We start from the raw sequence: 26743 nt of genomic DNA, 5'->3' as shown, positions 1-26743 counted from the left end.
ATTCCTTTTATCTCAGAAACAGGAAATTTATTAAAATGCTCACTGGTTTCAGGCGCGCGACTGTGAGATTGCATCCGGGAGATAGTGGGTTCAAACCCCTGTCTGCAGCCTTGAAGATGGTTTTCCATTTTCACACGAGGCAGGTCAGGAAGAGTTTCTGGTTCGTGGGTAGTTGTTCGCAATGCGTCGTTGGGAAGAGCATTAAGGTAAACACTGGACAAGTTTAGTAGTCAAGGAATACTTTACAGTATATTGGGTTATATCTGCATTACGATTATCGCCCAGGTGGCAGATTCCCCACCGGTTCTTTACCAAGCCTTCCCTTAAATGTTTTCAAAGAACTTGGAAATTTATCGAATATCCCCCTTGAGAAATTATTTCAATCCCTTGTTCCTCGTCCTATAAATTAATATTTGCCCCATATGTCCTCTTGAATTCCAACTTTATCTTCATTTATGATCTTTCCTGGTTTTGAAAGCTCCACTCAAGCTTATTGCAGTAGTTTCATATTCAGAATATTTCAGTTTTTATTTCAGAGATTTTAGTTATTTTTCATTTAAAAGAAAAATTACATTTAGTCTTGTTATAAAATACCAGAGCCGTCTACTGCCCTGCTCAACTGTAGTCGGCTAGGTAAATTAAGTTCCTTGATGTAAAATACTTGCCTGTCTGTGTATACGTCAGAATCACTTATATCCGATGTTAGCAAAATGTTTTATGATGGAAATGTTCTTATCCAGATTTCACAAAATGAAGAGTATGATTTAATGATTTTTATATTAACTAAAATATTTCACATTCTATGAGTGTAATGTTATGATTTCAAATTTTATTCCAATAATATTCGTCTCATTCACCGCCGTCTCGATCCTCCTATATTGTTTCGTTGTCCTACGCTTCTGTGTCCTACAGATGTCAGTCGCGTTTGTTTACAAGTGCGCCCAAGGCGCTGGGTTTGATCGATGTTTGTTCAAGGTTACAAAGCATTACATTTCTTTCATCGTGTATAAGTGTATTCAGGAAGCCCACCTAAAATAGTTGTATCTGTTCTAATTAAGTGTGAATTCAAAATATTCAGAATGGTAATTAATCGTTTTATATGCCATTTTCATAATTTTCAGGGGGAAAACGTAGTAGGTTATGGTGGTTTCCTTTTCTGTATTTTTAAAGAGGGGAGTCGATTTCTGTTACAATTTCTATGAACTGTTTTTAGAATTGTTGTTATTAATTTATAATAATGTGTCAACTAAATTACACCTTATTCTGTAAGATAAAATATGTATAATGTAGGTCTGACATTTTTATTGGTATTAAAGGTTTCTTTTTTTTCCTGTCTATCAAGATTAGAATTAATGCTTTATTAAATGTACTTACTATGGTGGCCAGACGAAAACTGCGGTAGCCTGAGTAGCTGTGTCATTCTGGGCGATGTGAGATACAAATTCCAGCTCTGATTGACAGTTGCCATTCTGGTTTTAACCCAGTTTTTTGGCTCCAGGCAAAACTTGGATAGTATGTAGATCTAGTTCCACGAAATACAGAGTAATCTAACTGAACAAGGTACCGTAATTAATGAGTTAATCTAGGAGGGTGGCATTGTCATTCGTACAATGGCTTAGTAGCTGGCTCTGTTCAGTTGATTGCTGTGTGTTGTAGATTATTGACAGCAGTCCTGTCTTGTGCTGATTTTTGTGTAGCAGCAATATTCTTTGCCTTCAACCTTCCCTTCTATAATTAGCTGTAGAAGGTAATATTTGGAATTCTGCACAATATGTCCTATGTATCCAGTCTTTCTCCTGTTAACTGTAACTAGCAGTTCTCTGTCTCTGTTCATAGGTTTCAGGGCTTCTTCATTAATTACTCTTGCTGCCCATGGTATATATAATAAAAATCTTCCAGGCTATTATGCCGTGGTCCACTCCTCTAATTTCTTCCAGACGTTTTGACTACTACTGCGGTAGTCATCTTCTGTGGCATCATGTAGATACTCTCTTCTGTATCCCGCTGGCGACTGCGTTGGTTGCTTGGGAAGCAGCTGTATTTATATGCGAGTGTGCGTCTTCCAATTGGTTCGCCCCGTGCAGTCTGACGTCTGATTGGATATCTGAAAGCACAACCTCCGATTGGGTCACGCCGAGCAGTCTGGTGTTTGGTTGCGTCTCTAAGCACACGACTTCTGATTGGTTCGCGCCGTGCAGTCTGTCGTCAGGTTGAATATATGAGGGCATGAATTCTTATTGGCTCGCACCGAGCAGTCTGTTGTCAGATTGGATCTCGGAGTGCACGACCTCCGATTGGGTCGCGCCGAGCAATGGATCCTCTGGTTGGTTGACTGTGATGTACCTGATCTTCGTTAGCTTCGGCCGTAAGTTATGTAAGGGGGTGTACCATGCCTTGCTGAGCTTCAGTCCTTCCTCTTTTCTATTAAAGTTATCCGGATGTTTGTGTATTTCGATTGCTTCCCTGTAGAGACGGGCGTGGAAGTGGGGCAAATGCTGGGGCTTTTACTTAATTAAGGCCATGGCCACTTTTTAGATATGCTGTAGGTATGCTCATTTTTTAAATCCCCCCACCCTGCCCTCTGTTTAACACTTTTCCATAAGTGGAATTTCAAAAAACAAATATGTGTGATCCTTTGCTTGTACAGGAGATTCCACATGCTAACGTTCATGTCTGTAACATGTTACGTATTTGAGATATACTCTTTTTAAAAATTTACCCTCATTTGTCACTCCTATTCTCACTCCCTTAAGTAGATTTTCCAAAAACAAAAAAATATGTTTTTCTTTATTTTTGGTGATGATGCTTGTTGTTTAGAGGGGCCTAACATCTAGGTCATCAGCCCTTTCTTTATTTTTAAAGGAGATTCAAAATACCAATTTTCTTAACTGTAGCATGTTCAGTTTTTGAAATATAAGTATCCTCATAAAATGGATTCACCCCCTTTTTCACCCCTGCCCCCTTAAAAGGAATTTCTGGAAACAAAAACATATTTTGTTATTTGTAAAGGAGATTTCAAATACAGACTTTCACGTCTTTAAATGGTTAAGTTTTTGAGATATTGATGCACTCATTTTAAAAATTCACCCCACCCCTGCTGTTCAACCCCTTAGAGATGGAATTTCCAAAAATCCTCCCTTGTTGTGCACCTACATTGTAATATGAATGTATCCCCAAAATTTCATTTCTTTATGTCCAATAAGTGTAGCTCGGCGATTATGAATTAGTCAGTCAGTCAGGACATGTTATTATATATATGTATATTGGTTTTATGTGTTAGCCGTGCTGAACAAGCTGCAGATGTGAGACTTTGACAGAGGGTAGACATTATATAAATAATAAAATCTAGACCAAAACTTCAGAAGTAAAGATTCCCTAGTTTTTCACTTTCGCTAGTTTGCCATAGTGGGGACTATAGGCCTATGTACTTAGCTGAGGGGTCACACATGTTAATGCGTTATAGTTCTGGAGCCAAGCTCTGCATTCAGGAGACGAGTGCATTCAAACCCCACCGCCAGCTGTCCTGATAATGTTTTTCAGTGGTTGCCAGTTTTCACTTCCAGCTAAAAGACGAGGCAGTTCCTGTTCATAAGCCACAGCCGATTCCTTCCTCCTCCAAATACAAATTTTCGCATCTGTAATCATTAGCCTGTTGCCATTTCTTGATGGATGCAGTATTTTTGTATCTGTCTCTTGGCACAGGCCAGAGCAAAGTGTAGCTTCCACCAAAGTCCCAGCCTCATCCATGGGTGTGACAATATGGAAGCTGCTGGGGGTATGGGTGGTGCTGAGTAATGACATTTGGAGCACAACTAGTGTCGAGTGTTATGAAAGGTGTTGCTCATAGGATCAGTCGTGCTGCAGTAGCACCTTCTGGCCCAGTGAGGAAAGCAATGACAAACTACCTCACTCCTCATCTTGCCTAGTATGCCTCATTAGGGCTCTGCCATTGGTTTTTGCGGGTTTCCCTATAACTGCGTAGCCATTGGTGGTGCTATTTGAGGATCCAACCAGCCTCTGGGCTGTTGACCGAACAGACGACAACATCTACATTTTTTGAGATATAAGTATCCTCATAAAAAATAACTGAACTCTTTTTTTCACATTGTTATCTGCTATCATCAGAAATGATTAATGGTTATAGTACCATACCAGATTTGTTATTGTCCTGATATTATTGTAAGATATAATGTATGTTTCTGACACGATTAAATAAATAAATAAAACCCAGTTTCACTCACCATCATTCATTTCATCTTCTTCCTCTTCATTAGCTGTTCAACAGAGGTTGGCATCAGGAAGGGCATCCGGCCATAAAATCATGCCAGATCACTTCATCTCATCTCAGCTCCGACCCCATAACAGGAAATGGGACTAAGTAAAGAATACATACATGGGAAGAATATGTATGTCTACCCCTTAGTCCTGTTTTCTGATACAGATAGGAATATTTTTCAAAAATACTGAATATTAGATTCGCAGATAAAGCTGTTGAAAGGGAGCATGAAGAAATAAAGATTGAAGAAGAACAAGAGCAATAAAAATAGTTCTTGTATGGAAGATGAAGTGTGGCAAAGTACTGAAGAAGATCAGGTAGCCATTAATATGGTTAAGGCAGTGGAGTATATCTTATTTGGAGTACAGTGTAGATTATTTAGAGGGATATCGGAAGGAAAAAAGAAGTTTTGAAAGATTGGGGTAAGAAAAGGTGATAATAAGGAATGTAACAACTACAATGGGATGACCTTAATTTTATCTATAATCAAGATATTCAGGAGGATATTGAAAAGAAGATTTAGGATGAAATTAGAAAAGAAAATTGAAGAACAGTATGGCTTTAAAAAAGACAGATCAGTATTTGACCTGATCTTCACACAGAATATGACAGGTGTAGAAGAGGAATGGGAAGGAAAAAGTGGGGAGTTGTAGAAGACAAGTGTTCTAATATTTTAAGGGAAATACATTGCAGACTAAGGGCTCTATTTAGAGCAGAATTCAGAACAGGCATCTGTGAGAAATTTGTATGAGTCGCTGCAGGTAGAACAATTGGGGGAAGATGAGGAACAGGGAACTGTTACTGAGGAGTGCAGAAGTAGGATGAAAGGAAAAGGTAGGAAAGGGAAATGTAGAGTAGAGTGTAGGAAGAGAAGGGTGGCACAGGGTCGTGCGAGGGAGAAAAGGGAGGAGGAAGTAGCTCCTGCAGTCGTCAAGAAGATAGGGTAGACCAGGAGGGGAGGGGATCAAAAGATGTGGGTAGGATTGAGGCTCTGGTCATGGGGGATTCCTTTGTTAGATATGTGGGGTAAGTGTGCAGAGGAAAGGGAACCAGGGTAGAATGTTATCCAGGAATTATGTAAGGCAGATGTTGAGGAAAGTAAAAGCGAAGGAGGGAAAGGAGAAGGTGGTAGTTTATGGCATTGGTACCAACAACATGAGGCAAGCAGGTATAAGTACAAACATAGGAGGGGATGTGTGGGATCTGGTAAATGCAGCATGGGTGAAATTTAAGGAAGCAGAGATTGTTATCAGTGGGATACTGTGTAGGAGGGATACTGACTGGACGGTAATCGGGGATTTAAATGAAATTATGGAATGGGTATATAGGAAACTAGCAGTTACCCGCGGCTTCGCTCACGTATATTTCATGATTTGTTAAAAGTAATTGTTCCTCGGTACTGTACTAAGACTATCTGAAAGACCCTAAAGTATAAAAAGTTAGCTGGAAAATATATAATGTCCAATAACGGACCATTTGCTGGCGAGATGTACTGTTTACAGTGCCTTGTCTTCTGGTATGGGCTGTATCAAATTTGTTACTTTCATTGACCTGTCTCAGTCTCATCCTTGGCTTTGACAATATGAAAGTGACTGAGGTATGCTTATGCAGCCAGTCCCTGTTATGAATGGTGTGAAAATATCGCTCATAGGGCCGGTTGGTGAATGCATTTCAGTGCGCTTTGCAGGCTGATATGTAATAGCAACGGCTGGCTCGGTGAGGAAAGCAACAGGAAACTACCTCATTTCCCTAGTACGCCTCTTCAGTGACGCCTAGGCTATTTATGACGGCTGTTGGCGGAGCTGCAGAGGATCAAACCAGCCTTCGGGCTGAATACCCAACATACAACACAACGGACCATTTATATTGGTAGTATAAAAAAGGGGCCGATGACCTTCAATGTTAGGCCCCTTAAAACATCAAGCATCATCATCATCAGCTTGGCAGTTACCTGATTTTTTACCTTGAGGTGATATTTTGACTGATGATGCCCTCAATGAAGGGCGAAACATGTCTACAATAAATTCCTAAATCATAAAATTTATATGTATTGAATAGGTGAAAAAAACAAACCTTTTAACATCCTACATTCAGTATCTTCAATACGGATAACAATGATTTTTATCACTTGCAAAGTATAAAAACTCACCGAAAAATTGAGTTTCATTTACCCCAGAAACTCTTTATAAACCATGTTTGTGGTATTGGATTTGAGGCTAAGATGACCATGTGATATAGAACTGTACATGTGAGAAACAGTCTTCTTTCAAGTAAAAAAAATAAATAAATAAAAATACATGTTTATTTTTAAAGGAGACTCCAAATAGGCTACCTATTTCATGTCTGTAACATCTTCAGTTTTTGAGACATAAGTATCCCTGTAAAATAAATTCAACCCCTTTATCAGTCCTTCTCCCAGCCCCACCCCCACCTCAGTGGATTTACCGAAAACAAAAAGGAACAAAAAATGCACGTTTCTTTATTTTTAAAAAAAACTTCAAATACAAATTTTTGCATCTGTAACATCTTCCTTTTTTTGAGATAGGCTATAAGTATCCTCATAAAAAATAATTCACTATTTTTTTCACTTCTTTTCACCCCCATTAAGTGCATTTTCCTAAAAAATACGTGTTCTTGTATTTTTAAAGAACTTTCCAAATACCAAGTTTCTTTCCAGTAACATGTTAAGTTTTTGACATATATTGTACTCATTTTAAAAATTCACCTGCTTTTTCAATTCTTTTCAGCCCCATAAGTGGATTTTCCAAAAACAAAAATACATGTTTATTTATTTTTAAAGGGGTTCCAACTAACAGTTTTCACATCTGTAACATCTTCAGATTTTGAGGTGTATATATCCTCTTAAACAAAATTCAGCTCTTCCTTTACTTATTTTCACCCCTTCCCCTTAAGTCTATTTTCCAAAAAATAAAAAATAGGCCTACCTATTTCTTTATTTTTAAAGGAGATTTGAAATGCCAGTTTTCACGTCTGTTACATCTTTGGATTTTTTAGATATAAGTAACCTCCTACAAATAATTCTACTAACTTTTCCCTTCTTTCACGCCCTGAAGTGGATTTTTCAAAAACAAAAGAAGGCGTGTTTCCTTATTTTAAATTACCAATGTTCATGTCTGTAGAATCTTTAGTTCTTGAGATATAAGTATCCTTATACAAAGAATTCAACGACTTTTTCAATTCATTCACCCCCCCCCCCCCCTTTAAGTGGATTTTCTGAAAACAAATGAATACTTGTTTCTTTACTTTGAAAGAAGATTCCAAATACTGTAACATCTTCAGTTTTTGAGATATAAGTATCTCATAAAAATAATTCAACTCCTTTTTCAACCCCCCCCCCCCCACGTTAAGTTGATTTCCCCAAATCATCTATATTTGTTTTTAAAAGAGATTCCAGATACCAATTTCATATTTCAGTTTTTAAGATATAAGTATCCCCATAAAAATCCTTAAGTGAGTTTTCTGAAAACAAAAAATGCCTGTTTCTTTATGTGTAAAGCAGCTTCCAAATACCAATTATCACAATTGTAACATCAGTTTTTGAGTTATATGTATCCTCATAAAAGGAATTCAACTCCTTTTTCACCTCACCCCAAGTTGATTTTCCTCAAAAATACATGTTTTTTGAGATTCCTAATACCAATTTTCATGTCTGTAACCTCTTTAGTATTTTTAGATTAGGCTGCTTATAAGATGGTTCATGTTTGTGGGTTACTGTAGTCACGTCCTAGTTCGTGAACCATGGGCAACGGCTGAGTGGCCTAGTAAGTGGTCCTGACAGTCGGGATACCAGTTGCTGTAGAATGGGAGTGGGCATCTTGGACATATTCTGAGTCGTGGCCCTCCTTGTGCTCAGGCGGCTAGGACTATACAATACACCGGTGGTCCATAACCCGTTAGAGGAGAGATCCTCACTTGGACTATGTACAAGTAGGGTAGCATCCTGCTTCATGAATTTACTAAGCTCAGAACATTTTAAGCAAGCCTAGGACCTATGGGAGTAATGGAGTCCCACTCCCATTTGACAGGCAAGGGACTCCTTGGAAACAACTTGGCGAACGAAATGGAATTCGATGGGGAGCTATCAATATTAATGGGGCTTATGGAAGAAAGAAGGTAGAACTGGCTGCGTCAGCAAAGAGGATGCATCTGGATGTGCTAGGAGTAAGTGATATTCGGGTAAGGGGAGATAATGAGGAAGAGATAGGAGATTATAAAGTGTACTTGATGGGTGTTTGAAAGGGAAGGACAGAGTCTGGGGTAGGGCTCTTTATCAGGAATACCATTGCACGCAACATAGTTTCTGTTAGGCACGTAAATGAGCGAATGATGTGGGTAGATTTGTCAGTTGGAGGAATTAGGGCAAGAATTGTGTCCATGTATTCACCATGTGAGGGTGCAGATGAGGATGAAGTTGACAATTTTTATGAAGCATTGAGTGACATCGTGGTCAGGGTCAACAGCAAGGATAGAATAGTGCTAATGGGTGATTTCAATGCGAGAGTTGGGAATAGAACTGAAGGATACGAAAGGGTGATTGGTAAATGCGGAGAAGATATGGAAGCTAATGGGAATGGGAAGCGTTTGCTGGACTTCTGTGCTAGTATGGGTTTAGCTGTTATGAATACATTCTTCAAGCATAAGGCTATTCACCGCTGCACATGGGAGGCTAGGGGTACCAGATCCATAATAGACTATATCTTAACAGACTTTGAATTCAGGAAATCTGTTAGGAATGTACGAGTTTTCCGCGGATTTTTCGATGATACAGACCACTATCTGATCTGTAGTGAACTAAGTATCTCTAGGCCTAGGGTAGAGAAAGTGAAATCTGTCTGCAAACGAATAAGGGTAGAAAATCTCCAGGACGAGGAAATTAGACAGAAGTACGTGGATATGATTAGTGAGAAGTTTCGAACAGTAGACAGTAAGCAGGTTCAGGATATAGAAAGTGAATGGGTGGCATACAGGGATGCTGTAGTAGAAACAGCAAGGGAATGCCTAGGAACAACTGTGTGTAAAGATGGGAAAAGGCGAACATCTTGGTGGAATGATGAAGTGAGAGCAGCCTGTAAACGTAAAAAGAAGGCTTATCAGAAATGGCTCCAAACAAGGGCCGAGGCAGAAAAGGATTTGTACATAGATGAAGGAAACAGAGCGAAACAAATAGTTGTCGAATCCAAAACAAAGTCGTGGGAAGATTTTGGTAATAACCTGGAAAGACTAGGTCAAGCAGCAGGGAAACCTTTCTGAACAGTAATAAAGAATCTTAGGAAGGGAGGGAAAAAGGAAATGAACAGTGTTTTGACTAATTCAGGTGAACTCGTAATAGATCCCAGGGAATCACTGGAGAGGTGAAGGGAATATTTTGAACATCTTCTCAATATAAAAGAAAATCATCCTGGTGGTGTTGCAAACAGCCAAGTTCATGGGGAGGAGGAAAATTATGTTGGTGAAATTATGCTTGAGGAAGTGGAAAGGATGGTAAGAAAAGTCCATTGTCATAAGGCAGTAGGAATAGATGAAATTAGACCTAAAATGGTGAAGTATAGTGGGAAGGCAGGGATGAAATGGCTTCATAGAGTAGTAAAATTAGCATGGAGTGTTGGTAAGGTACCTTCAGATTGGACAAAAGCAGTAATTGCACCTATCTATAAGCAAGGGAACAGGAAGGATTGCAACAATTATCGAGGTATCTCATTGATTAGTATACCAGGCAAAGTATTCACTGGCATCTTGGAAGGGAGGGTGCGATCAATCGTTGAGAGGAAGTTCGATGAAAACCAGTGTGGTTTCAGACCACAGAGAGGCTATCAGAATCAGATTTTCAGTATGCGCCAGGTAATTGAAAAATGCTACGAGAGGAATAGGCAGTTGTGTTTATGTTTCATAGATCTAGAGAAAGCATACGACAGGGTACCGAGGGAAAAGATGTTCACTATACTGGGGGACTATGGAATTAAAGGTAGATTATTAAAATCAATCAAAGGCATTTATGTTGACAATTGGGCTTCAGTGAGAATTGATGGTAGAATGAGTTCTTGGTTCAGGGTACTTACAGGGGTTGGACAAGGCTGTAATCTTTCACCTTTGCTGTTCTTAGGTTTACATGGATCATCTGCTGAAAGGTATAAAATGGCAGGGAGGGATTCAGTTAGGTGGAAATGTAGTAAGCAGTTTGGCCTATGCTGACGACTTGGTCTTAATGGCAGACTGTGCCAAAAGCCTGCAGTCTAATATCTTGGAACTTGAAAATAGGCGCAATGAGTATGGTGCGAAAATTAGCCTCTCGAAGACTAAATTGATGTCAGTAGGTAAGAAATTCAACAGAATTGAATGTTAGATTGTGATACAAAGCTAGAACAGGTGGATAATTTCAAGTATTTAGGTTGTGTGTTCTCCCAGGATGGTAATATAGTAAGTGAGATTGATTCTAGGTGTCGTAAAGCTAATGCAGTGAGCTCGCAGTTGCGATCAGCAGTATTCTGTAAGAAGGAAGTCAGCTCCCAGACGAAACTATCTTTACATCGGTCTGCTTTCAGACCAATATTGCTTTACGGGAGTGAAAGCTGGGTGGACTCAGGATATCTTATTCATAAGTTAAAAGTAACAGACATGAAAGTAGCAAGAATGATTGCTGGTACAAACAGGTGGGCACAATGGCAGGAGGGTAGGCCTACTCAGAATGAGGAGATAAAGGCTAATTTAGGAGTGAACTCGATGGATGAAGCTGTACGCATAAACCGGCTTCGGTGGTGGGGTCATGTGAGGCGAATGTAGGAGGATAGGTTACCTAGGAGAATAATGGACTCTGCTATGGAGGGTAAGAGAAGTAGAAGTAGACCAAGACGGCGATGGTTAGACTCGGTTTCTAACGATTTAAAGATAAGAGGTATGGAACTAAATGAGGCCAAAGCACTAGTTGCAAATCGAGGATTGTGGCGACGTTTAGTAAATTCTCAGAGGCTTGCAGACAGAACGCTGAAAGGCATAACAGTCCAGAATGATAATGTATGTATGTATTTATAAGATAAGTATCCTCATACAAATAATGTATCTAATTTTTCAATTCTTTCACCCCCCCCCCCTTTAAGTAGATTTTTCCAAAATTAAAAGAATGTGTGATTCTTTAAAGGAGATTTCAAATACCGATTTTCACATCTGCAGCATCTTTAGTTTTTGAGATATAAGTATCCTCATACAAAGAATTCAATTATCAATTCCTTCACCCCCTTAAGTGGATTTTCCAAAGACAAAAAAAGAAATATGTTTTACTTTATTTTTATAGGATACCAATTTTCACATCTGTAACATATTCAGTTTTTGAAATATCATGTCCTAATAAAAATAATTCAACCCCCTTTTCAGTCCTTAAGTATTTTTTCCTAAATAAAAATATATGTTTCTTTATTTTTAAAAGATTAAAAAAACAAATTTTACCCTCTTTAACATGTTACATTTCTGAGATATACTGTAGATATAATCATTTTAAAAATTCACCCCCTTTGTCACTCCTGTTCACCCCCCATTAATTGGATTTTCTAAAGAGAAAAAATATGTGTTTCTGTATTTTTAAAAGAGATTCCAAATACCAATTTTCATGTCTGTAACACCTTCAGTTTTGAGATATAAGTATCCTCATAAAAGGTATTCAACCCCTTTTTCACTCCCTTTAATTGGATTTTCCAAAAACAAAAAGGTACATGTTCCTTTACTTTTAAAGAAGAATTCAAATAGCAATTTTTACGTCTGTAAACGATTTAAGTTTTTTGAGATATACTCATTTAAACATTTCACTCCCCTTAGCGACGGAATATCCAAAGATCTCCCTTAGTGAGCACCTACACTCCAATATATATATCCCCAGTAATTTTGGCTTGGCGAGGATAAATCAGTCAGTCTGTCAGGACATGTTAGATTGGGAGTGAGATTAGTAGATTCTAATGGCTGAATAAAAGATAGGGATCTACACGCAGATAGCTTTCACTTGAACTGCAGTGGTAGGTACTGTATATGTTAGAAAATTTGTTTAGAAGGGTTATAGGGAGGTACGTTCAGGGAAACCGGGTGGACTAGGGGGCGGTGATAAGGGTACAGGGATCTGGAAGTCAAGCAGAGATGACATAAAAATGTTAGTGTTGAACTTTAGAAGTATTGTAAAGAAAGGAATTCTTCTTCTTCTATATGCCTTGCCCATTCTCCTGGACGTTGGCGATCAGTATGAACAGTGTTCGATCTTCGATCTTCAGCAATAGAATTAGGTAATTTAATAGATATATACTTACCAGACATTTTATTAAGAGGTGAATCATGGTTGAGAAGTGATATAATGGATGCAGACATTTTCTCACAGAACTAGTGTTTATTGCAGAGACAGGATAGGAATAGAGTTTAAGCACAAATTTTCATTACTGTTTGTGAAGGACAGTTCACATCAGCTGGTGCACACAAGATACTTTTAACAACCATAATAAACATTTCATGGACAACAAATGTGGTATTTTTTTATAATTCCTTAACAAGTTTTACATAATTCAGTAATTAAGAATTTATGTTTCTAGCTGAGGATGACCGAGTCAAAGGGTCGATCCTAGTACTAGTATTTTAAATAAAAAATATAATTTGAACTTTAAATCATGTATTGATCAGGTTGAACATCCCCTCTGTTGCATTATAGATTGAATTATACAATTAAATGCAGTAGGATGTCATTAAACAGGCTGCTTGAGATTAGGAACTTAAAATTCAGGTCATTATAATCTTCTGATGACACGTCATAACAGGTTATGTGGAAATTGGTTCTATTGTTAATGGACATATTTGCACAGAATTTCATTTTACAGAATCAATAAGATTAACGTGCAAACACAGATGCTTGGCTAGTACCAGAAATAATAATGTAAAACCATGAGCTAATCAATAATGCTAAACAATTTGCACTACTCATCAGCTGTTATTGCATTACTGGATGTTTAATAAAGAACAGAGTTATTTGTATGAAAGTGTTTAATGTACAGTGTGTCCAGCTTGAATGTATAATAAAGAAAAAATTAATATCTGGGGAAGTAATAGAGGTAAATCATTAGCAGTTTGGTTGCACAAGTAGAGAAATTCAAAGTGTTTCTTTACATACCTAATACACCTCAAACACCACACATCATCAGCGGTGTGACGCGCCACACACCAAGCATGGTGTTGTGACCCGATTTCAAAAGTGATCTGCTATTTTTCCGAAGGTGTCTGTGCCATTTCCTGATTGATGTATAGGTGGGGAACATCGTCATTTAGACACACTTGATACTCCAGCAAAAAACAGCGTTGTACTAGCCTAAGAGACAGCAGGACGTGTACTTTGTTGTGCAGCCGTCTGAGCTGCCAAGCCTTCAAAGAAGAGAGACAGATGGAACACTTATCTTGCAGGCCACCTTTATGTTGGGATGCTTACTTAATTAAAAATTCACATGTTACATTCAGTTGTCACATTTAAATGCAGCATTCAAGCAGCTATCGCAAATGCTACATCTGCAGTGCGACAAAACACATGGAGAGGGATGGAATACAGTTTCGATATCTGTTCTGTCGCACCATTAATGTTTCACATATCGAGGTATATTAGATATGTAAAAAAAAAACTTTGAGTTTCTCTACTTGTAGAAACAAATTGCAAATAATTCTCTCTATTACTTCTCAAGATATTAATTTCTATTTTATTGCACATTCAAGTCGGGCATCCTATCTATAAAAACTTAAGCAGTGCTGTGTGCTACTAAGAGTACATATTAAAAGAAAAACAAACAGACTTTCTCGATCAGAGTGGAAAGACGTGCTGAAAATGCAATACAACGTGGTTCCTGTATGGGTCCTCCCTGGATGTAGCTGGGATAGAGTCCACTGCAGACACTGCAGTAAGCCTGAAACCCTAGCTCATGTTCTTGGTTCATGTCAACAGGGGGACTTGCTTAGGAATGTTAGGCATAACAGAATAAGATCTAGAATTGCTGCAGCATTCTCCCAGAAAGGTTACGAGGTACCTACATGAAGACGTGGCATGTGTTGCTGACGGTGGAAGCAACCAGAGATTAAATATAATCACAATTGACCAAGAAAATGATTTTGCATATATTCTGGACCCTACCATTAGATGTTAGGTCAACTCAAGTCAGCCAGCAGAGGTAGATGTGGAGAAGCAAGCCATCTATGAACCAACCATCAGCTACTTCAAAGAATCATATATCTCCTGTATAAGGGTTGTAGGACTTTTCATTGGAGCAAGAAGAACCATATCAAAATTCTTAGTTGAGTTTTACAAAAGTGTGGGCATTCCCATTAAAGGCTCTGCCCAAATTGTTAGAAATCACCTCTGTGGTACGGCATACGAGAAGGATTAACTCCAGAAAACTCTTCATGGTTACACATACATTCAATATTCAAGTGTCATGGTATTCTTTATCAGATTTAGGCAGCCTATCATCGTAAGAATTACAAATAAATAAAAATATGAAGACATTCACTATCACTATCAGCCATATTCAATCGTTTTTACGATGTGGCCTCTTTAAGTCCGAAGCAAGGTAGGTTTTCACGAGGTCTCTCCATCTGGGACGGTCTTGAGCGATGTTCTGCCAATTGATCCCAGTAATCTTCCGGATGTCTTTATCCCATCTGTCCGGTGGTCTTCCCCTTGGTCTGAGATGATCTTTCGGACACCACTCAAGCACAAGCTTTGTCCACCTACCATCAGTTCTCCGAGCAACATGGCCTGCCCGCTGCCATTTTAGGGTAAATACCCTTTCTAAAATGTCACTGACCTTTGTGACTGACCTGATGTAATCTGCTCTCTTCCTGTCTTTCTTCGTCAAGCCTAGCATGAACCGTTCCATAGCTCTTTGGGTTGTTCTGAGTTTTTGCTTAACAAACTCGCTCAATGTCCAGGTTTCACAACCGTAAGTCAGTACGGGGAGAACACTCTGGTCAAAGACTATCTTCTTTAGGTGGGGTGGCATGTTGGATTTGAAGACTGAAGAATTTCTTCCGTAGGCTTGCCATCCTAGTTTGATACGTCGGAAGATTTCCGGTCTTAAGTCCCCTTTCATGTTTACAAGTTGCCCAAGATAGACAAATTCATTGACCTGTTGTAATGTGGTGTTTCCCACATGCAGCTTTCCTGCTGGGGCCCATTTGTTAAGCATTACTTTGGTTTTAGAAAGGTTCATGGATAGTCCCACTTTTTGACAGGCAATGTCGTCTGCAAACCTTAAATTGTTCAGCCTTTTCCCATTGATTTTGATTCCTGTGCTTTGCCAGTTGATTTTTGACATGGCCATTTCTAATACGGCTGAGAACAGCTTGGCAGATATGGGGTCGCCTTGCTTAACACCTCTTTGAATGGGAAAATCCGTGGTTGGCACATTGATGTTCACGAAGGCTGAAGAGGTTTCGTAGATATGCTGGAGAACTCTTATGTAGGCAGCATCGACGCCGTGTTCAGCTAAGGCTTGCATAACAGCAGCGTGGCTCACCGAGTCAAAAGCCTTTTCAAAGTCCACAAAGGCTAGACAGAGTGGCATTTGATATTCATTACTTCTGCTGATAACTTCACGAAGGGTGAGTATATGGTCGATTGTTCCAAAACCTCGGCGGAAACCTGCTTGTTCAATTGGTTGTGCAAAATCAAGCGTTGAACTGATTCTATTTGTCAGTACCTTGGTGAAAACCTTGTAAAGGACAGAAAGCAAGCTAATAGGACGATAGTTTCTGATGTCATGTATATTCCCTTTTTTGTGCAGGAGAATTATCATTGCTCTGTTCCAAGATGGAGGGATGAATGCATTATGTAGGCAAGACGTGAATATTTTTGCCAAGTGGCTTAAAGTTTCATCACCAGCAAGTTTGAGAACGCTAACTGAAAGGTTATCGCTACCTGCGACTGATTCTTTTTTCATACTGTTTATAGCATGTCTGATCTCAGATGGGAGAACTTCCGGGACTTGGGAAATGTTGGATAAGTCAGGCAAGGACAGGTTATCATCAGCCTTCTCGTACAACTTGCTATAAAAGTTCCTGATGAACTCAAGAAGTTCTTCCCTATCAGTAATTCGTCCGTTGTCCCCATCTAATGCAATTAATTGCTTCTTCCCGTTCTATAGCTTCCTTTTAGCAGACTTCAAACTTGTTTTTTCAGATAAGCAAGTTCTCAGAGTATCTTCGTTGAATTTCTTTAAGTCGGCTTTAATTCTCTTTCTTATGGTTTTGCACAGCTCAGAGTACTGTATTTTGTCACAGTCAGACTGAATTTTCATTTCTCTCCTCCTCTTTAGCAGGTTTCTGGTATCGTCACTGAGTTTTTTATCACGAGTGTTATTCTTTTTCAACCCTCCAATTACTTCAGCCGTATCCATTAGCATTTTTGCCAGATTTTCACCAGTTGTGTCATGTAGGCTTTGTTGAAGGGCTTGATGGAATTTCTCTTTATTTTCTTCTAGATGTTTAAGATTTATTTGTTTCTTTTTCTCCCGCACTAGTTTAAGTCGATGTTCCCTAATGTTTAACTCGGCTCTAGCCCTTACTAGTCGGTGGTCACTACCAGTATTGAATCTGTTGAGGACTGATACATCTTTAATAATTTGAGGGATGTTACAGAGAACAAAATCGATCTCATTGGTGAATTCAAAATTGGGACTTCTCCATGTCCATTTACGCCCTGGGTGTTTCTTAAAGAATGTGTTCATTATACGCATGTTGGTGTACTTGGCAAACTGGACCAATCTCTCCCCTCTCTCATTTCTCTCGTCTATCCCATAGTTTCCAATAACAGTTTCACCAGTCTTACAGGTTCCAACCTTCGCATTGAAGTCACCCATTACTATTTGAAAGTGACAGTCACTCCCCTTCTCACAGGTTTCATGTAGACTCTCATAAAAGAATTCTAACTCCTCGTCTGAGTGGCTTGATGTGGGCGCATACGCTTGCACAATGTGCATTTCGTATCTCTTAGAGAGTTTTAGAACTAATCGCGCAATTCTACTTGAAGTACCTTCTAATACAGAGACCTTGTTTACGAGATGTCGGTTGATTAGGAATCCTACTCCATTAAGCCCTCCTTCTGGTTCACCACAGTAATAGAATAAATTACCAGAATTCAAAAGGTAACACCCTTCTCCTTTACGGCGTACTTCAGATAGACCGATTACGCTCCAGTTGATCTTTCCAAGTTCATCTTCGAGCTCTTCTAATCTGTCATTGCTTAATAGAGAACGACAGTTGTACGTGCAGAGCTGGTAGGTTTGGATTTTTCCTGTGGTTGTTTCTCTTTCACGGGACATCAAAGTAGCACCCACCCGGAGATCCGATTGTGGGGCTATTTTACCTCCGGAATGTAGGAATTTCACCTTAATGTCACTCATTGTCTTTTGACTTAAAGGATGTGAAGCATAATCACCACGCCTGCTTCATTGACGGATTGGTGATCCTCCCGCACTGATCGGCTCGCCGACCCAGCTTCCCGCTGGGAATGGTTATCCGAACCTTCCGCTGGGTTGCTCGGCTTAACGGGGACACCTCTTGTAGGTTACGTGCTTGGAGTTGGAGTGTGAGAGGCTAGAGGACTCAAACTTGCCGAGTCCTTATGTTATTGTTGCAAGATGGATTACAACGACGCATCACACTCCCATTACGTCCCTATTAAATGAAAAATATTAATTCCATGAATAGCAATTTATAACCCTGATTAATTTCTTTAAAGTCTATCTTCTACATCAATACGCCTATCCTGTATCTTATAAACAATAACAGGTCACCATCAGAAGAGGGAGGTCCCTGTTCCTGTTTATTTATGACTTGACATTAGAAATATATTAATTCGTGTATAATACCACAAAGAGATTTATAAGTTCTTTATTTAGCGTGCCTGCCAGGCAACAGTAGATTAGACTGGAGACTGAGTCCTGATGTTCACTGGTTATATAGGCACACTGAAATATGCACAGGAGAAAAATAGCTTTTACCATTGTAGACAATTATGTTAAAAACCGTTGTTATTCCAAAAATATTTCTGTTATAATTTACACAATCTTCACTCAGTGACAGCACTGGATTTATTTTCACACACAACAATTTATTCTTGATTATTTCAAGACAGCCAGGACGCACTATATCACTGATTTTTTGCTATTGTTGTTTGGTACAGGCAAAGGTATACACTGGACTGATTATGATCCACATCACAAACTGAACAATTACTGTGACAATGGTAATGAAAGTAAATAGTAAATAATTACTTTGACACTGAAATATTTATATAATCCTGGTGTCAATGTGTCCTCAGAGTATCTGGTATCTGCCGAGTCCTTATGTTATTGTTGCAAGATGGATTACAACGACGCATCACACTCCCATTACGCCCCTATTAAATGAAAAATATTAATTCAATGAATAGCAATTTATAACCCTGATTAATTTCTTTAAAGTCTATCTTCTACATCAATACGCCTATCTTGTCAGCTGGTTGACGACTGGAATAAGGTTTGCAAAATAAACACGTTTAGAACGGGTCTGTACAAAAAAGAATTCAGTAGCAGCAGCACCTTCCTGTCTCTGGCAAGATATGTCCTCATTTAACTGCATCAAAATGGGTTCACTACGTAACAACAAGGTCTGTCAGGGTCACTCACTATCTGCCCCATCCAAATGTGTACTGCAACCTAGAGGATTTAAATTTGCACTATTTCAGGCTAATGTTCAGTGAAGGGGTGATTGACAGCAACAGAATACTGTGCTGATGCATTCGCTTAGTTCAAGACCATCTTGACCACACCATAAACACAAGCATTCCCTCCCTCCTAAGCGCTTCGTCACACCTCACCCACTGCCCATTGCAAATATTGTTCTCAATGTAATATCATGCTATAGCAGAAGAAGTCTCTTTGGGGGCATCCTGAGGGTGTTATGATAAATAGCGGCAGTTTTAAAATCCAACTATTTTTAAATTCCATTTTCACAATAATTGCTGCCTGAAATAACGGTTTAAAATATCAATTGTTAAATCAAATTTCTTCAGGTATGCATAAGCATTTATGTAATGGCCAACTCCTGCTATTGGATTCAGTATTCTTCAAAAATTCATGTGTCATTCCTTGTTTGAAGCTCACTAATCTTATCAGCAGCATGCTGAGCTATAGATATTTCTTCACAGAGGATTCAAAGACCAAATTACATAAGCTGAACGTGGGCTTCTGCAAGGGCCTGTGTTCGCTTGCACCCTCTCCAATTGTACACATGGGGCCGATGACCTTCGATGTTAGGCCCCTTAAAACAACAAGCATCATCATCAATTGTACACATGTCTTACCAGAAACCAAGTCCAGAAAATGCATTTATGGCAGTGACATTGTCTTCGTATGCAAGGATCAAACTTTCTCTGAAATAGAAGCAGCACTTATATCAGATGTGAAGAAACCGGGCGAGTTGGCCGTGCAGTTAGGGGTGTGCAGCTGTGAGCTTGCATCCGGGAGATAGTGGGTTCGAAACCCCACTGTCGACAGACCTGAAGATGGTTTTCCATAGTTTCGCATTTTTGCACCAGGCAAATGCTTTTACTTAATTAAGGCCACGGCTGCTTCCTTCCCACTCCTAGACCTTCCCTCTCCCATTGTTGCCATAAGACCTATCTGTGTTGGTGCAACGTAAAGCAAATTGCATTTTTAAAAAAGAAACAGATCTGAAGAAGATGGATGGTTATTTCCAACAATTCTTCCTCCAACTCGACCCTCAAAAACCAGTTGTATCTATATTACCCTTTCACAGTAGATTTACAGATTTAAGCCAACCATGACATTGAGAGTACAGGCCCTGTATCACTGCACCACACTCAGTTACATAGGAGTAACCGTAAGACAGGTCCACTGACATATAAGACCTGCATTTCAAATGTTGCTGCCTGGGATAGAACTCAGAATAACATTCTCTATAAACTAGAAGGCAGCCGCTTGACAAGCTAATGCTTCCGTCCTTCGATCCACTGCTCTGTCTCTTTGTTGTTCCATTGTAGAATACTCCTCTTCAACCTGGATAAACAGAGCTCATACCTAAATAATAGATACCAAACTAAATCATACAGTGCACCCAGTTAGTGGTTGTTCCAATATACACGGGTTACCATCTTAATCAGCATACCACCTCCCTCACTTACTGAAGACATGGAGGAAAATTGCAAGCAATCCCCATTTACCAATCCATGCAGATACTTTAAGAGTTACAAGTAAGCAACCAATTGTGGCGTACAACAGACAACCTTCTTTGGAACTCTTTCAATGTCTCAGATGCCTGGGAATGTCTGCAGATACTTCCGCATTACACCACGAAATTGTTCAAAACCCACGAGTTCAACCAGCTGGCTTCTACCTACCGAGATGCGAATAGAGAATCGTTAATTGAATCAGGACTGATCGTGGGAGATGTGGTGCTACTCTCACCAGATGGGAGTGGTGACCTCGCCAAACTTTGATTGTGGCAAGCAGTTACAGACAGTTCAGCATACTGACTTTGAGTGCCCACTTTGATCTTTCCAAGGCACTTTGACAAATCATATCTCGCATCTAATGAAGCCGTCCAGTGGATTTCTAACCTTGATTTGGTCCGGCTCCATAGCTAAATGCTTAGCATGCTGGCCTTTGGACCAGAGGATCCCGGGTTCAATTCCCGGCCGGGTCGGAGATTTTAACCTTAAATGGTTAATTCCCTTGTCTGGGGACTGGGTGTTTATGCCATCCCCAACATCCCTGCAACTCACACACCACACACAACACAACCCTCCACCACAATAACAAGCAGTTACCTACACAGGGCAGATGCCAACCACCCTCATCGGAGGGTCTGCCTTACAAGGGCTGCACTCGGCTAGAAATAGCCACATGAAATTAATAATAAAAATTAACTTTGATTTGGATCAGTGACTAATATGACTTGTGTGATTTCACTGTGTCTTGCTTCTATTATGTACATAACTTGTATTTAACTTTATCGCATCATACGTTAACGAAATAAAGAAATAAATAAAAAAAGAAACAAGTGCCTCACACTAGCATGTTGTCATATTTCTCATTTGGTGATTGTGTATAATTGCTTGTAGAGCATTTGTGGATACAGATATTCCATTCCATTTAGGAGATAGTGCCTTTCTATTTCTCTCCCTGTTAGTGAACTGTTGATCTCTCAGCAAATTAGAATTAGTATAAAAGATATTGTTTCATGGTACTGAGATTATAATTATTATAATTCAGTTGATTGAGATGGCTGTTTCAAAAGGTATGTCGTAATTTTGTAATGGTCTTCATTTCACTGGTAAAAATAAATACAGTATGTTTATATTTTCTTGCAGGCTCAACATAGAAACGAAGTTAAGAAGAACATTAAACTTGATAATGAGGTAGCAAGTCTTCGTCGCCAGCGTTTGATGGAAGAATGCGAAATGGAGAGGACAAAACTTGACCAGAGAGCTCTTCGTAATACTCTTTCACGTCACTTAAATGAGCAGCGACGGGAGGAAGAAACTGTGAATGCTTATTCTAAAGTGAGGCTACTCACCATTTTACCTAAATTATACCTTTTCTTGGATTCGTATGGCTTTCTTTCTTGGCCTAATTTCAGATATTATATTAAATGTTTCTAAAGAGTTCTATCCTTTCTTAAATTTTCATTGCTCATTTAATGACATCACCGAGCTCGATAGTTGCAGTCGCTTAAGTGCGGCCAGTATCCAGTAATCGGGAGATTGTGGGTTCGAGCCCCACTGTCAGCAGCTCTGAAGATGGTTTTCCGTGGTTTCCCATTTTCACACCAGGCAAATGCTGGGGTTGTACCTTAATTAAGGCCACGGCCGCTTCCTTCCACTTCCTAGGCCTTTCCAATTCCATCTTCGGCATAAGACATATCTGTGTCAGTGCGACGTAAAGCAAATCGCAAAAAAAGAAAAATTTAATGACATCAAATTTCTACAAAGTAAGATTAATAACTTTATCATATTATGTCCATGCTATAGAGCCTTTATCATTCATATTGCTATATTTTGAAATTAAGTTGTATCATTAACCCGATGAGTGCTATGACGTGGCCGGCCCACCAATGCTACGCCTGTATATAGACGGTGCAAGAGAACTTTAATATTTTTTGAGTTTCCTTGTTCACTCTTAAGTGCCGATTCGATCTCTGGAATGTTCTGCCATCTGTTGGGTATTATGTAGAACTAACTGATCACGTTTAATAGCTTTGGGAAGTAACTTATTGGTAAACGTCTGTGGAGCTCATCTGTAATGTAAACAAGCACGGCAGAACAAAACGTTAGTTGCTCTTGCAGCTACGTTATTTTGGATCAAAGAATCTTTCAGTTATTAACCACGGTAGAAATAGATGATAAAGATGATGATGATGATACAGAGAGTGCTGAAAATATTGTGAGAAAGAAACAGACCCTCCTTCTAAATGAAGGAAGAAAAACACGGTGAGTTCAAAAGCTATTTCATAACTATTTTTATGGTGGACGGATGACTTTTCTCCACCAGACTTTCAAGTAACTGTGACAGACTCTGGGAGCCAAGTAGTGTTTGATGACAACCCCAAAATCATTGTTTTTTTTAAAACTATTCTGCCAGTGGAGTTGGTGCAGCTGGTTGTTGATGAAACAAATTGGTATAACAAACAACTGATGGAAAACATTTAGCTGTCACCACATTCCATGTTTAAAAAGTATTTTAAAATATCAACTTATGTACTTGTAAGGAGTTACATATATTAAATGCCTACACATTTCAGGAAATCATTTTATTATTGGCTCTTTACTTTGTATAAAGATGATGTATACGTGGGCACAAAAAGTGTAATTTTGTTTTCTCTCAAAGTAATATTAAACATAAGTGTAGAATTTACATTTAGATTTATAAAGAACCAACACTTATGAACTTTTAAGTTAATCACTTCACTGATAAGTTAAAAATTGAGGCTTCTACAAAAAAAATTACATACGGAAGAAAAAACTGAGCACTGAGGTACCAAACAGTCAGCTGGAAACTCAGCACTTAAAAGGTTAATAGTAGCTAACATTTTTTTTCTACTCACATAGTCGGCTTTGGTTACTACCACCACCACCACAACCACCACCATTATAATTATTATGGCCAATGACATAAATGTTAGGTCCCTTTAAACAACAACAATAATAATAATAATAATAATAATAATAATCATTATTTCTTTGTCCCTCCATCCTCTCCTTTTGTCCAGATTCATTTGATGACTTACACTGTTTTCAGCTCAGTCCATCCATGGCAGTCTGGATCTTCCTTGGCTTAGTTTATCTTTCCCTTCATTTATAATTCTGTAGTCTTGTGTTTTGGCAGTATTTTTCATTCATTTAAAATGTCCAAATCATTTGTCTTTCTCCATTGACATTTATTGTTTCAACTGATTTTTTGCTTTATAGGCTCGTGAATCTCAGACACTGCAGCAAGTTCAGTATGAACAGGAAAAGAAGCTGGCCTTTGAAATGGAAAAGATCAGACGAGAAGAAATTAAAGAGGTCAAGTTACGGTAATATGAAGCCATGAACATTTTCAAACTTCATGTAATTTGAAGATAGTTTGAAATTTAATATTTTGAAATAGTTTCCTTACATACACTTCTATTGTGCACATTTTCTTAGATTTATTTTTAGATTTCTTTTACTTACTTTTCTTCTGTTTGTGATTATTGATACATTCTCCCTTGTTTGAATGCCAAAATAATGTATTGTTTAGCTGTAGTAATAATAATAATAATAATAATAATAAATTTTTTTGCGAAGGAGTGTGGAAAATCTTTCATAAGATGCTTGTGAGGGTCCACACTCAACAAGTGTGTGGAGATTCTTACCCACTAAAAACCACACTCCCTTTTCCCACGACGTTTATCTCCGCCCCGGAAACCGCTCTCGCATTACTTCAGGACGGATGTCGTGCTTGATGCATCTTGTGCTTCTTCTTCTGCTTTACTATCTGTCGTAATCATCCAGGTCCTTCTTCTTCTGACGCAGAATATTTTCTACGTAGACTGCCACCTGGTCCCAAGATTCTTGACTTCATAGCATTACTGACACGATCCCTTCTGGCGTCACTTCTCCCTGCATAACTTCTAAGCATCTTCTTTGTGGCAGTCAATGAACACACACAAAGAAAGTATGTAATACGTCATCGATATCACCTCAGTATATGCACACCAGACTAGTTGCTAGCCCTAGCCTATGAAGAAATTTTCGGAAGTATCCATGACCTGTCAAGAACTGTGTGAGATATTAGTTCACTTCACCATGATTTCGGCTAACCCATACGCCCAGAGAAGGTATCAGTCTTTTCTTCCATTTCCCTCTAGAATCATCTTCCCATCTTGTTTGCCATCGTTGCATTCTGTGACTAAGAGCCAAACCCTTTGCCCTTTTTTCCTTCCTTGCTCTTCTTGTGTGAGCCAAATTTCTTGTCTTTCGAAGGCCAACAAGTCAATAGGAGCTACTGCTGCTACTACTAGAATCGCAGGTTCTGATACTGTACAATATGCGCAAGCAATTCATAAAGCTGCTCTCCATTGTACAGCCGCAATTCTTGTCCGATATTTCGCAATTTTTAACGATTCAGCCCAAATTTCCGAACCGTATAGCAGTGTCGATTGAACAGTCGACATGAGAAGCCGCCTTTTTCTAGATTTCGGCCCCTTGATATTTCCCATGAGTCTACTCAGTTCAGTCATGGTTTTCGCTGCCTTATCTGTTACCCGTTGGATGTGGTCCCAATATGTAAGCTTAGTATCAAGCGTTACACCAAGATATTTTGTGCTCCTAGTTGTTTCGATGGCTATCTGCCCGATCTGCATCGGTACAACAGTATTAATCCTTTTCCTCGTCTGGAGGACAATTTCCGTTTTATGATCTGCGAGTTCTAACTTGTGATTTATCATCCATTCTTTGACACGTCGCATCACCTGATTCAATTTAAATTGAGCCAGCTGTAGGTTACAGGTTACTACCACAGCAGCCACATCATCAGCATAACCCACAAGTTTTACATCTTCTGGCATCTCCAGCCGTAACAAACCATCATACATGATATTCCAAAGGTGTGGTCCGAGAATTGAGCCTTGCGCTGCACCAGCCATGAGTCGTTTTCTTCTCTGACTATCTTCCGTATCGTATAACAATGTACGGTCTTTCAAATAGTCTCGCAGTATATACATGAGATATTCTGGTAGCTTGAAAGTTTCTTGTAGAGCTTCCAAAATATCACTCCATCTTGCCGAGTTGAAAGCATTTTTAACATCTAGAGTCACAAGAAGCGTCAGCTTTCTAGAGTAATGATTACTCATTTGAGCTCGTTCTGCTGTCTTCACCACTTCCTTCACAGCATTTAGCGTTGAGTGACCTCTGCGAAATCCATGTTGTTGGTCAGATAGGTTGCCAGTTAATCGAACTGCTGCTAGTATTCTCGGTTGTAGTAGCTTCTCTAAACCTTTCCCGGCAGTGTCCAGCATACATAGAGGTCTGTAACCCCCAGTTTTCCCTTTACTGATCAGAACCATTCTACCTGTCTTCCAGCGAGAGCTAAAAATTCCCGCTTTCAAACAATGATTATACATTCTCAACAGCAGTTGAGGACATAATTCGACTGCCACCTTTAGTACTTCTGCTGGAATACCATCTGGTCCAGGGGCTTTCTTATTTCTAAGGGAATTAATTGCTGTTATCAATTCTTCAGTTGTAAAAGGTGGTACATTATTTAGTTCTTTCTCGGCCTCGTCATCAATCCTCACGGCATGATCAGGGAATAGCATGTGTGCTATTTCTTCCATGGTGCGTGGATCCATGATAGGGTTTGGTAGCATCCCGAATTTCTTCATAACAATTTTATACCCTAATCCCCATGGATTTTCATCCGCTTCCTTAGACATTTCCCACCACTTGTCGGCTTTACTCTTTTTAATTGTATCACTCCATACACTTCATAGTCTTATACTCTACTGAGAGAGCATCATCGTTATGTCGTGCTCTTTGTGTCCTTCGTCTGAGTCGCAGGCATTGTTTCCTCAGCTCAGCAATTTCTTCATTCCACCAATATGCTGGATGTTTGTCTCTCCGTTGTTTGATTCTGGTCATTGATGCATCACATGCTTGCTGAAGGAGTCTCATGGTGTGTTCCACGCATTTATTAGCAATTATGCTTCCTTTGCCTCCGTGACATGTATCCGTCATACAGTCCATTCCATTCTGTATTACTTCATGAAATTTTTCTCTATCCATAGTCTCTTGAAGTACACGAAAAGTGATATACTGATGATCGCTTCCAGTATATTCTTCAATTACTCACCAGTCAGTTATCCTAGACGCAATGTCTTCAGAAGCAAAGGTTACATCTGGTATAGTTCCCTGACATCCTGGTT

The 26743-nt window shown here is 39.2% G+C and overlaps 1 protein-coding gene across 1 annotated transcript in view; it reads left to right on the top strand.

Moving 5' to 3' along the window:
* Positions 1–116: 116 nt before the first annotated feature.
* The window catches only part of LOC136861115 (meiosis-specific nuclear structural protein 1), a 162240-nt gene continuing 135613 nt past the window's right edge, over positions 117–26743 (top strand). Inside the window, exons 1-3 of the mRNA XM_068228024.1 lie at positions 117–206; positions 21669–21860; positions 23766–23872. Of these exons, the coding sequence (XP_068084125.1) occupies positions 117–206; positions 21669–21860; positions 23766–23872 (389 nt within the window). The remainder of the gene's footprint in view (positions 207–21668; positions 21861–23765; positions 23873–26743) is intronic.

This window comes from Anabrus simplex, chromosome 1, assembly GCF_040414725.1.
Source record: "Anabrus simplex isolate iqAnaSimp1 chromosome 1, ASM4041472v1, whole genome shotgun sequence".
Lineage (NCBI taxonomy): Eukaryota > Metazoa > Arthropoda > Insecta > Orthoptera > Tettigoniidae > Anabrus > Anabrus simplex.
Note: the sequence above shows the minus strand (reverse complement) of the source record. Positions and strands in the feature narration are given on the sequence as shown.